The sequence below is a fragment of the Emydura macquarii genome, unplaced genomic scaffold (assembly GCF_026122565.2).
Source record: "Emydura macquarii macquarii isolate MOO-44397 ecotype Brisbane River unplaced genomic scaffold, CSIRO-AGI_Emac_v2 contig_2422, whole genome shotgun sequence".
NCBI classification, from domain to species: Eukaryota; Metazoa; Chordata; order Testudines; family Chelidae; genus Emydura; species Emydura macquarii.
In genome coordinates this window covers 29,075,053-29,087,820 of record NW_027132559.1, presented here as the reverse complement: position 1 = coordinate 29,087,820, position 12,768 = coordinate 29,075,053, and the positions used below count along the sequence as shown (strand labels likewise).

Here is a 12,768-nt window from a genome sequence, read left to right as displayed (position 1 = left end):
GTGGAGCCCCAGAAAGAAACTGGAGCCTTGGCTGAATATTGCTTGCTACAGTTGGTGGACTTTTCAGCTGTACTTACTGGTGACTTGCTAGACAGTTGGTTTGCTGGGCACTACCAAGCTTAGCTTTGAGGTTCTATCACATAATTAAGATAGCCATACCTCCTTGTACCACTGTGGCTTACTCTAGGCCAACAGCTATATTTCTACCCCTCCCCCTTCTTTTGGAATCTTACAAAGAAGATCTTAATTTTCAACAGAAAGTTTGCAATTTTTCAACACCAATGGAATGCACCAGAAGGTGCTCAGGTAACGTTCATAAAAGATTATTGTTTTTCACATGAAACAATCACTAAGCTGCTGCAACCAACTTCAAAACTTCAGGGACACAGCATATTCCACAGAGCGCAAGACAGCTATCTAATTGCTCATTTCTAAGCTACAGCTGAAGTTACTATCTCCAACCCAGCAACAGTAAGGAGACTGTCTCTTTGCCAAGAGAAAGTAAGAACTGTATTCATACCTTTTTGGTTCCAAAAAGATGGGTGAGGTTTAAAATAACTCTCCAATGAACGCCACCAAACCTGTCTACGTGTTTGGTATACAGCAACATGGACAAATATTTAGATATAAACTGGGATGACCTCTTAAAGTCTGAGATGCTCCCAGATCTGAATGGCATGCAAACTCACTCTATTAGAAACTACTTCACTACTGAAGAATGATGGGAAGCTCCCGAGACAGAATTACTAATCACTGTGCTTGCCAAAGAGTTCAGAGCAACTGGACTTCCATTCATCCCAAAGTATCAGGGAGAAATAGTGGGTGACCTAGAAAGTAATTTTTCTAAGTGATACAGGGACAATGAGAAAAAGGTTTGTCCATTTCCTAGAAAGATTTTCCTGAAAGAATAACAGGTTTACAATTACCAAAAGCAATTTTTTTTGTTAGATCATATCACTAAATGGGGGGCCTGATCCAAGTAAAATCGATAGAATGACTTCAGTGCGCTTTGCAGCAGGACCATACTACTTTGCAACAGAGATTAATGGGAACTTTGTCTGAGGCCTGGTCTACACTACAAATTTCGGTTGACAGATGTCGCCTTCCATCGACCTAATAATATATGTGTCTACACTACCAAGTCCCTTCCGCCAACCTAATTCGCCTGTTACGTCTACTTAATTACTCCATTTCTGTGAGAGGCGTAGCACCACAGACATGCTGCTTCTACAATGAGCTGCATGCAATTCTTGGTGGCGACCCCACCATTACCCCCAAAAGTCACATGGATACCTCCCAAGAGTCTTAGTCCCATGCCACCTCAGGAAACCCCTCAAAAGGACATTCGGAATGCGGAAGAAGAGAAGGAGGAGAATGGGAGACAGGCAAGCGGGGGATCCATTCGCCCGGAGAGCCAGTCCAGCTGGTCACAGGACAGCATGATGGCCAAACATGATGCCATAGAAGGCACCTCTGGTGAGTATACAATTCCAATAAAACTGTAAGGGTTACATGCTGTTATATCTTATGTGTAATATGAAGAAAAAATGAGGGTACAATCGGTATCTGCTTCCCAGTGGCTGCTTCAGTTACGCAGAGGGTGCCCCCTGGAAAAGACTGTTTATGTGCACATGGATGGTCTGGGAATCTTCCATGGAGATCTGGAAACTTTCACGGAGGTATTCTGCAATCCTTTGCAGAAGGTTTCTGGGGAGGGCTGCCTTATTTATTTCACCACAGTAGGACAATATTCCATGCCACTCCAGTGTTAACTCCGCTGGCATCTTTGTGATACACAGCATAGCAGTGTAGAGACCAGGTCTGTATCCAGATGCTTGCAGCATCTGTTCCCTTGCCACCTGTTACCCTCAGGAGTCTGATATCACATAGAGTCACCTAGGGGAAACGGTGGAAATTTTCAGTACAAGTGCTCGTACCACAAACAATACAGCATGCAATCCTCCATCCCATGGTGATTTCTTGGTTTCTCAACTGCAGTTTCCTTAACATGCTGGAGGTTTGGGTGGCAGGGATCGGCGCTGACCACAGAATCTGCAAGCCCAGGCGACTACTACCAGCAGCATTAAGGGAAGGGGGGGGTGTTTCCTGATCTCTTGTGGCCGCAACGCCCCCCCCCCTCCCCCCAGCCCCCACACACTCTACCTAGAGCCATCTCGGACAAAGATTGCACTTTGGGAGGCTTAAAAAGCTGGTCCCCAGTCTCCAAGCACAATCCATGTTGCTAAAGGGAGTGGGGCATTGTCTACCTGCCCCCCTGTACTCCTGATGCGGGTTGCCCACAAGTTGCAGCACAAGTCCCATCGCCCATGCCACTGGGCCATACTCCCCATGGCTGGAACAGTGGATTTTTAAATGGAAATTTTGTACTAGACCCAGAGTATGCACTGACAATGGTTGCCTTGTGCTTTGCATGCCTTACAGCAGAAAGCTTGGCCTTCAGCACATCCTCCACACCGGAAGAGAGGCTTTTGTAGATTAGAAGGCAGAAAAAGAGAACACATGATGACATGTTCAGTGAGATCATGAATGCCTTTGGGACAGCTGACACAGAGCTAAGAGCCTGGAGGATTTCATTATCCGAAAAACTGGACATGGAGAGCAGGAGAACATCCCAGTAGCTTGAGCGAGCCATGCATGATGAGATGCTGTGGATTATGAAGGACCAATCAGACATGTTCAGGCATCTGGTTGAGCTTCAAGAAAAGCAGCTTGAAGCTAGACTCCCTCTGCAGAATGGTCTGCAAACATTGTCCTGTTCTCAGTTTGCTGAAGGACCCTTCATGTGTCTGAAGAAGAGAGTCTGAGAGAACTCCTTTTCTTTTTCCAGGGTAATAGGGTCCATTTCCTGGGTGTCTCATGTTTACCTCTGGGAGCTGGGCTCTTTGAGCTTCTCACCTGATCTGGCCACTGCCTACGACTTGCAATGAAATTACTTGTACTTAACTTTTAATTTCTGCCCTTACTCCTTAGTAACCTACAACTAGCCTTCAGGATGCTGCAGGGAAGGCAAAAAACGTCATACCACCTGACATTTTGGTGATCTTGCCCCAAAGGAAAAATTCCTTCCTGGTCTCAAACTGGCAATTGGTTACCCCACAGCATTTTGGAAACACAGTTCACAGTTCAAACTATACCTCCATTATAGGGCAAATGGCAAACAAAATGGCTGCTGCATGCCTTGAGGGTTTCATGTACAGGAAGGGAAGAGTTAAGACAAGCAACTCTCCTCTTTCCCTTGTCCCGCAGCCTACCCAAAGGTAGCAAGGAGAGGTGGAGAATCTCTTGCCTATCTCTCTGCACAGGCACATCTCAGTGTGAGTTCTGGGGGGGAAAGGATATAAGGTCCCAAAGCAACCAAACCCAACTCTGCCTTCCATCCCTCCTCTCAGAACCCCAAAGGTTGTTGTTTTGCCTGCAGGTCTAATCAACACCCTCCTCCCCTCCTGATATGGCGGGTGGCACTGTATTACAAAAGGCTAAAAATAAACCTTTTAGCTTTTTCAGCATACAGATAAAGTCTCAACTTTTACAGGGCCATTCTGGATCACTCTGAGAAAATTTACCTTCAATGAAATTACAAAGCAGTTGTTCTCCTCTTTGAAATAAACCTCAGGACAACAGAAGACAGGTGTACATCTGTATTAAACTAGTTGGGCTAGATTGGCCTTTATTTCTGCCATTACGACTTTAGCTCCATTAACATTGAATAGAGAGGCATAAGTGTTAATGCAAAATGTTCAATATCCTGGCTCCAGCAGACAAATCTCAGGTGATTTACCTTTGGCCCAGGGAGTCCACGAATGGATGGTCCAGGGCTACCGACTGAGCCTTTACTTCCATGCTCACCCTATAATAAAACCATTTAATTTAAGTATAAAGTAAATACTTCTTGTGTATGTACTAATTTATTTATTGTTCAATACTTAGTATAAAATTGTCAAAATATTTCAGATCAAATGGGTAATATTTGGTGAGAAAACACAAATCAATCCATTTTTCCTCAAATTTGCAAACCCTAACAAATCTCTTGAGGAACATGGACTGAACTTCAAATCTGAAATGAGCACTGGTTGAATAACTTATTTGGAAAAAAAAAATTGAACTATATAAATGTGTGATTTGGATGGCTTCAGTGTACAGAGCACATATAAATTATACCTAAAAACTACATTAAAAGAATTTTTGGATTGCAAAGTTAAGCATCCTAAACTTGGGAAATGCTTGAATTAACGGTGCCTTTGCAACATTAATTTGGCCCCTTTATGATAGTGTTTAATTACATAATCATATACTATTTTTCCACAGAACCCATGCCTCATTCAGTGCACAGGATGAAAATATATTTTTCTGTTTTGCCAGATTAACACAAAAATTTCAAGGCATCAGAATCTTCAATAAATTCACACTATGAAAATTCCAGAGGTGTTTGTATAGTGTACAAAAAAAAAAAAGGAGTATAGGAAAGAACAAACCTACTTTTGGTCCTGGATACCCTTGTAACCCTTTAGCACCAACAAATCCTTGGGATCCTTTTTCTCCTTGATCACCCTGACCAAAATATAATGTTATACCTTATAAATCACTACAAAGATTTTACACTTGATAGTTTAAAAAAAAAATTCTGGGTGCCTAAAGTTAGGGGGAAGATTCAAAGGTATTTAGATACCTTCCTCCCATTTGTGCCTTTTGAATATATCCTTCTAGGTTCCTAAAGCTGTATTTAGGTAGCTAAAAAGTAGCCAGATTTCCACCACTCTCTACCCTAAGGTGCTGAGCACATTTACTTCCCCCCAACTTCAATAATAATTCTGAACTTTATTTATAATATTTGTATTTCATTCTGCCACACACTCATGCTGAGCACTCTCTCTTAAGTTCTATTGAGATCAAATATTTAAACTGGTGAAGCTATCACTTAAGGAAGACCATAACAACTTAAAATTATACCAGTCATTGAACTGTGTTTAAACAAGAACATTTAACCTCGTTATGTTTCTTAAAGCTAGATATTATTAATTCATACCTTTTGGCCAACATCTCCTTTCCCAGGAGGTCCCTCTGGACCTCTTAAGCCAGGCACTCCTTGTTCCCCCTAATGAAAATTATATCAATTCATTAATTCTCATACGGATGTATATGCTACAGAGTCAAAACCCTAATTATTAAAGTTCTGAGAACTGCTTTGGATCAATACACCTTTCCTGGTTTTGACAAGGTAAAGCTCCCAATTTACCAAAAAAGGGTTTTCTCTCAGTTATATCCAGTGTAGCTGAAACAGTCAGCCTTGAAAGTTTCAGAAGAAAACCTGGCCTTGAGATTTTTCAGCTTGGTTAAAAGACCAAAGAGTATAGATAATTTTGAGTTAGTATCCAGACTTGTAGGTCCCAAAGCTGCAAGAGTCTCTCTGCAGGCAGCCCCTTGTTCCCATGCAGAATGTCACTGAAATCAGTGGGGCTTTATGCAAGCATAGATGCCTGCCCACACAGAATAAGTTGCTGGATATGTTGATAGGGCCAGATACGCTTTTGAGATTCGTCCGTTCTCATTCACAATTGGACAAATATCGCAAAAGAGAACTTGTTAACATTCTAATAAAAACTGCAAATTCTTTTCTATGCTACATGTGACCAGTTCTGGTCAGAATTTTACTGAAAAGGAAATTTCAAACAAACAAGATAACCCAGCTGGTTAGAAAACAGAAACAAATATTAGCAACCATTTTTATTTATTTCCATAAATTTTCGTAAAAGTGAGTTTTTGCTTGCAAGATTCATTGTATAAAGATACTCTGTGCACATATAATCATAAGTGAAATACCAGAAGTGCTTACACAGCTGTCTCAGAAACGCTTTGTGGGATAGATAGTGAGTTATGTAATTTGGAAGCAGAAACAATGCCATATAAGTGAGTGACCATTTAGCAAATACTTGAAACAATATGTGTGGCAAATATGTAATAAATAATCTATAGACAAAGGCATTCAGGAAAATCCTTCATCCAATTGTTTTGAGTAAGAACAGCTTAGTAAATAAACATGACTGCAAGTAATTCACAAACAGAAAAGAAGGGTTAAATGGATTAAGTTGGTGTGTATAGTCTGCCACTCTTGAAAAATCCACTTCTGATTAGAAGTATTGATTTAAAGTCCAATTATAAGACATGACTTTAAATTGGGCCTCAATCTGGACTCCATTTTTATGAGCCAGTTTTGTATCTGCAAATAATTGTGACTACTTCTTAGTGTCTACAACACACTGCAAGTGCAAATGCTATTTACCTACTTGCACCTATAATGAATGTGATAGATAGATGCCCAACTGCTAATATTTGTGCTTGCAAAGAATTGTAGGAACTAGGATGAGAATGTAACTGTGGATGCAGTTTTTTCTGAAGACACAAATGCCATCACTAAAATAAGCCCCCTAACAACTTTGGTTTTCTATAATTTTAAATAATTCAGTGCCTTTCATTTGGGGGAAGGGGGTGAGTGGATTTTCACTGACTTCAATGTTAAGTTTTGTATGAATGTGAAATAATTTAAGTGGCAAGATCCCACCCCTGCTTTCCATCCACCAAGAAAGATTCCATACCTCAGCCTTTAGTTTGGAATAAATTGTGTCCCATATAACAGCACTAAATAGAAGTTGTATGAAGTGTGAAGTGGATGTGTACTCTTGCTTTTGTGGATATTTACTGACCCAGATTGACAGGGTGAATTAGATCTTGCAAAGCAAGCTGGATACTGTAGGCCACAATAATCTGCCAGTGGCAGAAAATCTGAGTGGAAGAGGGGCTCAGTGATGTCTGCCACCACACTCTGCTAGAGTGTGTGTAGTCGGTGGGGGTGAGAGGGCAGAAATCCAGAGCTGGCCAACACAATCCATAAAATGGACAGTGCCAGGTCTAGGGTTGCCACCTCTGAGGTACAGAAAAAGGGAAATCGAGATGATTCTGAACCCATAAGACTGGACAGCTAGAAGTGGGTACTGAGCACATTCACAGAGCTATGAGACAACTACCTCAAAAAAGGGGTGATCATGGGAAAACCTGGACAGATGGCAACCCTAGTGAGGTCAGCTAGAACAGTTGCAGATTCAATGCAATTCCCAGTACCCCTTTACCAGTGCGGCTCTCTGGAAACCTATCCAGATTTAAAACTGTCTAATCTCACCAGAACCCCTAGAGAAGGGCAAGTACTGGTACCTATCTTCCCCCAGAAAGAACACCTCTCCACTGTGCAGCTGCTCCCCTGGGAGCAGAGGGATTCAATTTGCAATGAGATCTGAATTTGAGCATCCTATCAAGCCTAAAGTTTTCACATACAGCAAACAAAAATACTGACTTACTTTTTTCCCATTGTTTCCAGTGTCTCCTTTCTTTCCTTGTTCTCCTGGCAAGCCTGGTGTTCCTGGAGCTCCCTTAGAAGTTGATAAATACTTATTTTCCCACAGCTTAGTAAATTCATGCACTTTGTACACTGAGGGAGTTACATTTTGGTACAATACTGGTTAATGGGCAATATTTCTGTCCCAAAATAGACTGTCTTCCTAATAAATATTCTACTCAATAGGATTTGCTGCTTGTCCCAATCAAGAAACCCAACTAATGCATTCTATTTGGAATACATATTTTAAATTTCTTTTTTAAAAAACCCACATCTCTATCAAATTAAAGCATCTCTAGGTTTAACAAACTAGTGTTCACATGGCATTGCTAGCATATGGCATACAGGCATGTTCCTGTGGTTACTGATAGTAATTACACAGAAAAATAACACAAAAAGAATGTCACTTTGCTTGCAAAGTAAAGCATTTGAAAGTTAGGAAATGGCAGCTCTGAACTTAGTCATACAACCTAAATTCTGCTCCATTGTGCTGCAGCTGCAACTGAAGTGAGTGGGAGCTGTGGCTAGTCATTACCACTGACAGGGAGGTAAACTAGTCTTTAGGAATGAGCATAGGACAGAGTTACGAGGATTCAAGGTGTGACATTGGCTCTGCAAGTTTCTGTGCATTTCTAGCTTTGCCCCATTTGCAGACTGAGGATAATTATTTACTTGCACTAAATCCACATAGTTTTTTTAAAGCGGACAGATAGAGTTGTATGCAAAGTTGTAAATGAGCTCATTTAAAAAAGTTGCAGAAGTGTCAGACAGGGAGCTGTTCAGAGCTTGACAGAAATGGTCATGGAGTCCCTGGTTCAGTTTACATGCTAAAGGTCTATAACAGGCCAAAGCAATCTTGCTTTTGGATTCCTTTCAAAAGGTGAACAAGCCTTCCTTACCACAGTGTAGCAGACTAAAAATAAAGGGTTGCACCCACAAGTCTTTACAAAACAAACCAATTTGCCCCTACCAACACTTTTCTTTCCTCAGTGTTTTCTGAAGTGTCCAGGCCCCACCCCAGGGGTAGTCTGCTTTACAGTGATTCTCTGACTTCAAATCCCAGGATCAACATGAGCAAAAAAATTGTTTTGAAGCTACTTTCTCCTTTCATCAGGGAGTGAGCATGAGCTCTTCTGCCTTCCTCCTCTTTTCTGTTTTGAGGGAAGGGAGCACCTTACATACATGGCCCATTAATTAGGGAGCCTTGCTGGAATCCCAGACTACAATCCCAGCTGTTTTGGGAACCACAATACCCAGCCTTCACCATGGGAGAGAAGCTGCCTGGAATCATCCTGGCTCAGTTTGATCCCTTAGCAGTGAGGGGAAGAGGAGTTCCTGCCCACACTGCACCTTGGCCCTGAACGGACTGACCAAGTCTCCTGGTATGTCAGGGGCAATCCTGTTTGTAACCAAAAAAACTCCTGATTTAGTAATGCTATCTCCCTGTCGTGGGGCTGGTACAGATGTCAGGTCACATATGCTGGGAAGGCAGGGAAAAGCTGGGAAGCCACCCCATTAAGTCTCCTGTTAGCGACCCTGACTACCAAACGTGGTCATACAGCCCAATGGCCTGAGTCAATATAGCAGCCTTTCCAGTCAGGGCAACCTGGCTTTGTAGTCAGAGTCAAATGGCCCCTTCACGGTCATAAAGGAGTAGAGAGTGAAGGCATGGCAAGTCAGCCTAGGGATAGGTGTGTAACAAGAGTGATCTAAAAGCTGTGGAGGTAGCCCCTTCTATGAGATTTCTGTTTGCTCCTCCCAGCTCATCACTCTAATATATTATTCAGTCTTCATTAGCATGATCATTGCTTTCCCATTTGCTAGCATCATGCCTTCACTTAAACATGACTTATTTAGAAGGGTGAATGATGGTTGAAACTATGAATTTTAAATAGTTGAAACTCAATTCTCTATGGAGACTTTGTCACTGAAGTCCATGGACATGATCAATTTCTTACTACCAATTATCAGATGTGTTTTGCAGAAAACTGGGCAAGAATTTAAAAAAAAAAAAAAAAAAAAAAGGCTCACTTTTGGTCCGGGTACTCCAACTCCTGGTGGTCCTGGATCCCCCTTTTGTCCCAATTCACCTTCTTTTCCCTAGCAATTAAAAATTATTTGTGTTTAGAGTGAGTACAGATCTTAACTTTATTTATTTGTGTAACATCACAGATTATTGAAGATTTAGAGCAGAGGTTCTCTCAGGTACAGCTGGTTGAAAATGTATGACAAAACAGTCTTCCCTCAGAAAATACAATTGTGTCAGCTGAACTGTTTTGTAGGAACATGTCTATTTCGATGAAATTTTCAACAGAAAAAAGTGAATGAATCATTTTGACTCTCTAGCTTTATTTTGATGGTGAAATGTTTTGTTTTAACTTTTGATTCATTTGACTCTATTGATTCATTTGTTCTTACATTTATATTAATATATAAATATTTACATTATTGAAATGAAATATTTTCACATAGTGAAACAAAAATGTCTTGATAGTTCCAGATCAATTTTTTTTTTTTTAATTTTTGTTCCATGGGAAATTTTGATATGTTGGTTTTTCATTCTATGTTGGAACAAAAACAAATTTTTGAAATGGCAGAATTAGCTCCCAAATCAGAAATTCCATTTTCTGACCAGTACTATCACTGAGCTTTTCAAGGTCTTAATAGAGACGATAACTCATGATCACCTGTTCTCTCATACCCAACTGCACAGCATCCCTGTGGCAACTACAGCAATTGCTAACATGCAAAAATAATGTCTAGAAAGTATTTAATAGGCTGCTTTCTGTCCTCCTGTGGAAGACATTAATTACGTCTGCTTTTGCTTTTCATTTCATCCGCTCCTGCCATTTCACTTGTTCCCCTGCCCATCCTACCTTATTCTCTTTGCCCCTGAACATTCCTCTCCTGAAGTACCAGTCCTGCTAGTGGCTCTGGTTATAAGGGTGGGTCCTGTTTCACCTATTTTTCTTCCACTTACGTAGCCGTGCCATCTTGTAAATATAGCTAGGCTGACTCTCTTTCTTCCTTCATGTTTTTGTCTAATGCTACAGACCTCAGAACTCTTTTCCCATAAAGAGGATGGAGGGCTGGAGAATCAGGTGAAAAGAGAAGTGAAAGCCAGTACCATGTGACCAGCAAATTCTCTGCAAATCACCAGAGGTGACAGTGGGATAACCATTACTTTAGAGCTTCTCAGTAGAGTATTACATTTACATATAGTGTCTATATGCCATCACACCAAGACACAATAAATCAAAATGAAAGAAATATGGCTTGAACCCATGGTTGATTCAGAAAATCTGTATTTGTTTAAACAGTGAAGAACTGTGGAGTGGTTTTCTTCTTCAGAATCTTTCAAATATATCAGTCAGAAATCTGCACATTTCTACTTCACATACTATTAAATAAGGCAGCCAATGATGCCTTTTATGCAGTACAATATCAGGTGTGTGCTTCCACAGTAGAAAACTGTTAGAATACTTGAGAGCAAACTCCAAACATACCATTCTAAGGCTGAATCAGTGTTTATTCCACCCACACAGCATACTGTCATGGGAGTTTTCCTACAAAGACCAAATATGAATTGTGGTCCAAAATGTACAGCTGTTTTCTTTCCACTGTTCCCACAGTGGAATACTCTTTAAAAATCACTGTCTGACTTTGGTCAGATATATTCCCTGTCCCTCGAGGTGACCATTAATTTTTTTTTCAATTGCCTTTTCTCTTGAAAGTTACCTTTGGACCCTGCACACTCATGCCTCGAGACCCTTTTGGCCCAGGTATACCTTTAGGACCTTGGATACCCTTAAAGAAAAGAAGGGAGAAGTTAATGGAAACTACATTTACACATGTTCATTTTCCAGGTTAATAAAATGAATTTATTAACCTCCAATGGAAAGAAACTCAACTGGCTGCCTGTTCTAGAGCCAAATTAGTTTTCTCTCAGTCACACACATGGAGTTTACTGAATTTCCCCAAGTTCAGGGATTGCCATTGGTATTCATGGGGAAAGCAAGGGAGAAGATTTTTGTCTCCTCATCCTAACCCTGTATAGTGGGAAATCATGCTCTGGCCTATGAGAGCATAGAGCTACACTTTCAAAAGCGACCCATCTCTTTAGATGAATGAATTTTTGAGTGTCCATTGTGAGGCCTCTGTAAATTATCTGAATGTCAGAGGCACTGAGCACCCACCCTATAAAAATGTTCCCTACTGCATCACCCCATGTAGAGATCTCAGGAAATCTGCTGTGCAAATTATTGCATGGACCATTCACTGTTCTATTGGCTCGATCCCAAGACAGTTGAAATCAGAATCTTTCCATTGATGTCAATGAGCTTTCAATTGGGCCCTGTGTTTTTTGAATCTCTAGGCATTTAACATTAGAGATTTGGCCAAATATGAAAGCTAGATCTGGATCTAAATTTTACTACATCTCCAAAATTTAGGGCCTGACCCTTTTCCTATTGAAATCAGTGACACAACCATTGACTTCAATAAAGGCTTTAGTTTGGGCTCCTATCATCTAATAATAATGCAGTATATTATGCCAAAATAGGCATTCAACTGAATGTATTTTCTTAACTAAACTTTATGTCAGATTTACCTGGATTCCTTGACTGCCAATTCCAGGTTGTCCCATAGGTCCTTGTGGTCCTTCAGGCCCCTGTTCACCCTGCATGTAGAAACCTTGTGCCTTGTAAATCACAGTGATTTATAACATCATCATTTTTTAGGTCTGAAATGTTTTCCCCACATTCTACCATATAGATTAACTTATCACAGAAAACTAAAGTCTATGATGGTGGTTTGAGCAGTCAAGCTAGTAATTGCCTTTTAGCTATATTTAGATTACCTGAAACTAATTTTTGGCAGTTCCTATTATATGCATTTGTTACTATTCAACCAAGTTTCCAACATAACACTCTGCCATTAATGCCAGTAACTTGCATAAAGAGAAACCTAGCTGATATGCGCACCTTACAATACTTTCAGTGCCATGCATGGGAAATGTCAGACATATTAACAGATTATCCTTGGTTTTTGAGGGGACATGAGGTGGAAGGAAAGGTGCAAGAAACTTTCCCCTTTTCCCTGCACATGGACAAGGCCATGGACAATTGTAGTATTTATGCTTAGGAGACACGTTGCCTTGAAGGGGCAGGAAGAAGGTGGGATATCCTAAAAGGTAGTGTGAACTACTGCACACTCCTCCCAAGCAGTGGTGGATTTGGAGAGAAATTATGGCTCCCAGAAGCACAATCCTTCCCTCAGCTCCCACGGAGGTGGGGTAGTTCCATGCTATCTTCTAACCAGGACTTTGGATAAATTCTACAATCTAGCATGTAAAAACAGTTCAT

At 40.8% G+C, this 12,768-nt stretch overlaps 1 protein-coding gene across 3 annotated transcripts in view; it reads right to left on the bottom strand.

Annotated features, from left to right (window-relative positions):
• Positions 1–12,768, bottom strand: part of COL28A1 (collagen type XXVIII alpha 1 chain) — a 126,004-nt gene that overhangs the window by 67,520 nt on the left and 45,716 nt on the right. For 2 of the 3 annotated variants that reach the window (XM_067562144.1, XM_067562146.1), the window contains exons 16-22: positions 12,015–12,083; positions 11,144–11,212; positions 9,437–9,505; positions 7,368–7,439; positions 5,045–5,113; positions 4,498–4,569; positions 3,800–3,868 (exon numbers count right to left, since the gene is read on the bottom strand). In XM_067562144.1, the coding sequence (XP_067418245.1) occupies positions 3,800–3,868; positions 4,498–4,569; positions 5,045–5,113; positions 7,368–7,439; positions 9,437–9,505; positions 11,144–11,212; positions 12,015–12,083 (489 nt within the window). The remainder of the gene's footprint in view (positions 1–3,799; positions 3,869–4,497; positions 4,570–5,044; positions 5,114–7,367; positions 7,440–9,436; positions 9,506–11,143; positions 11,213–12,014; positions 12,084–12,768) is intronic. The other variant, XM_067562145.1, reaches the window with a different exon arrangement.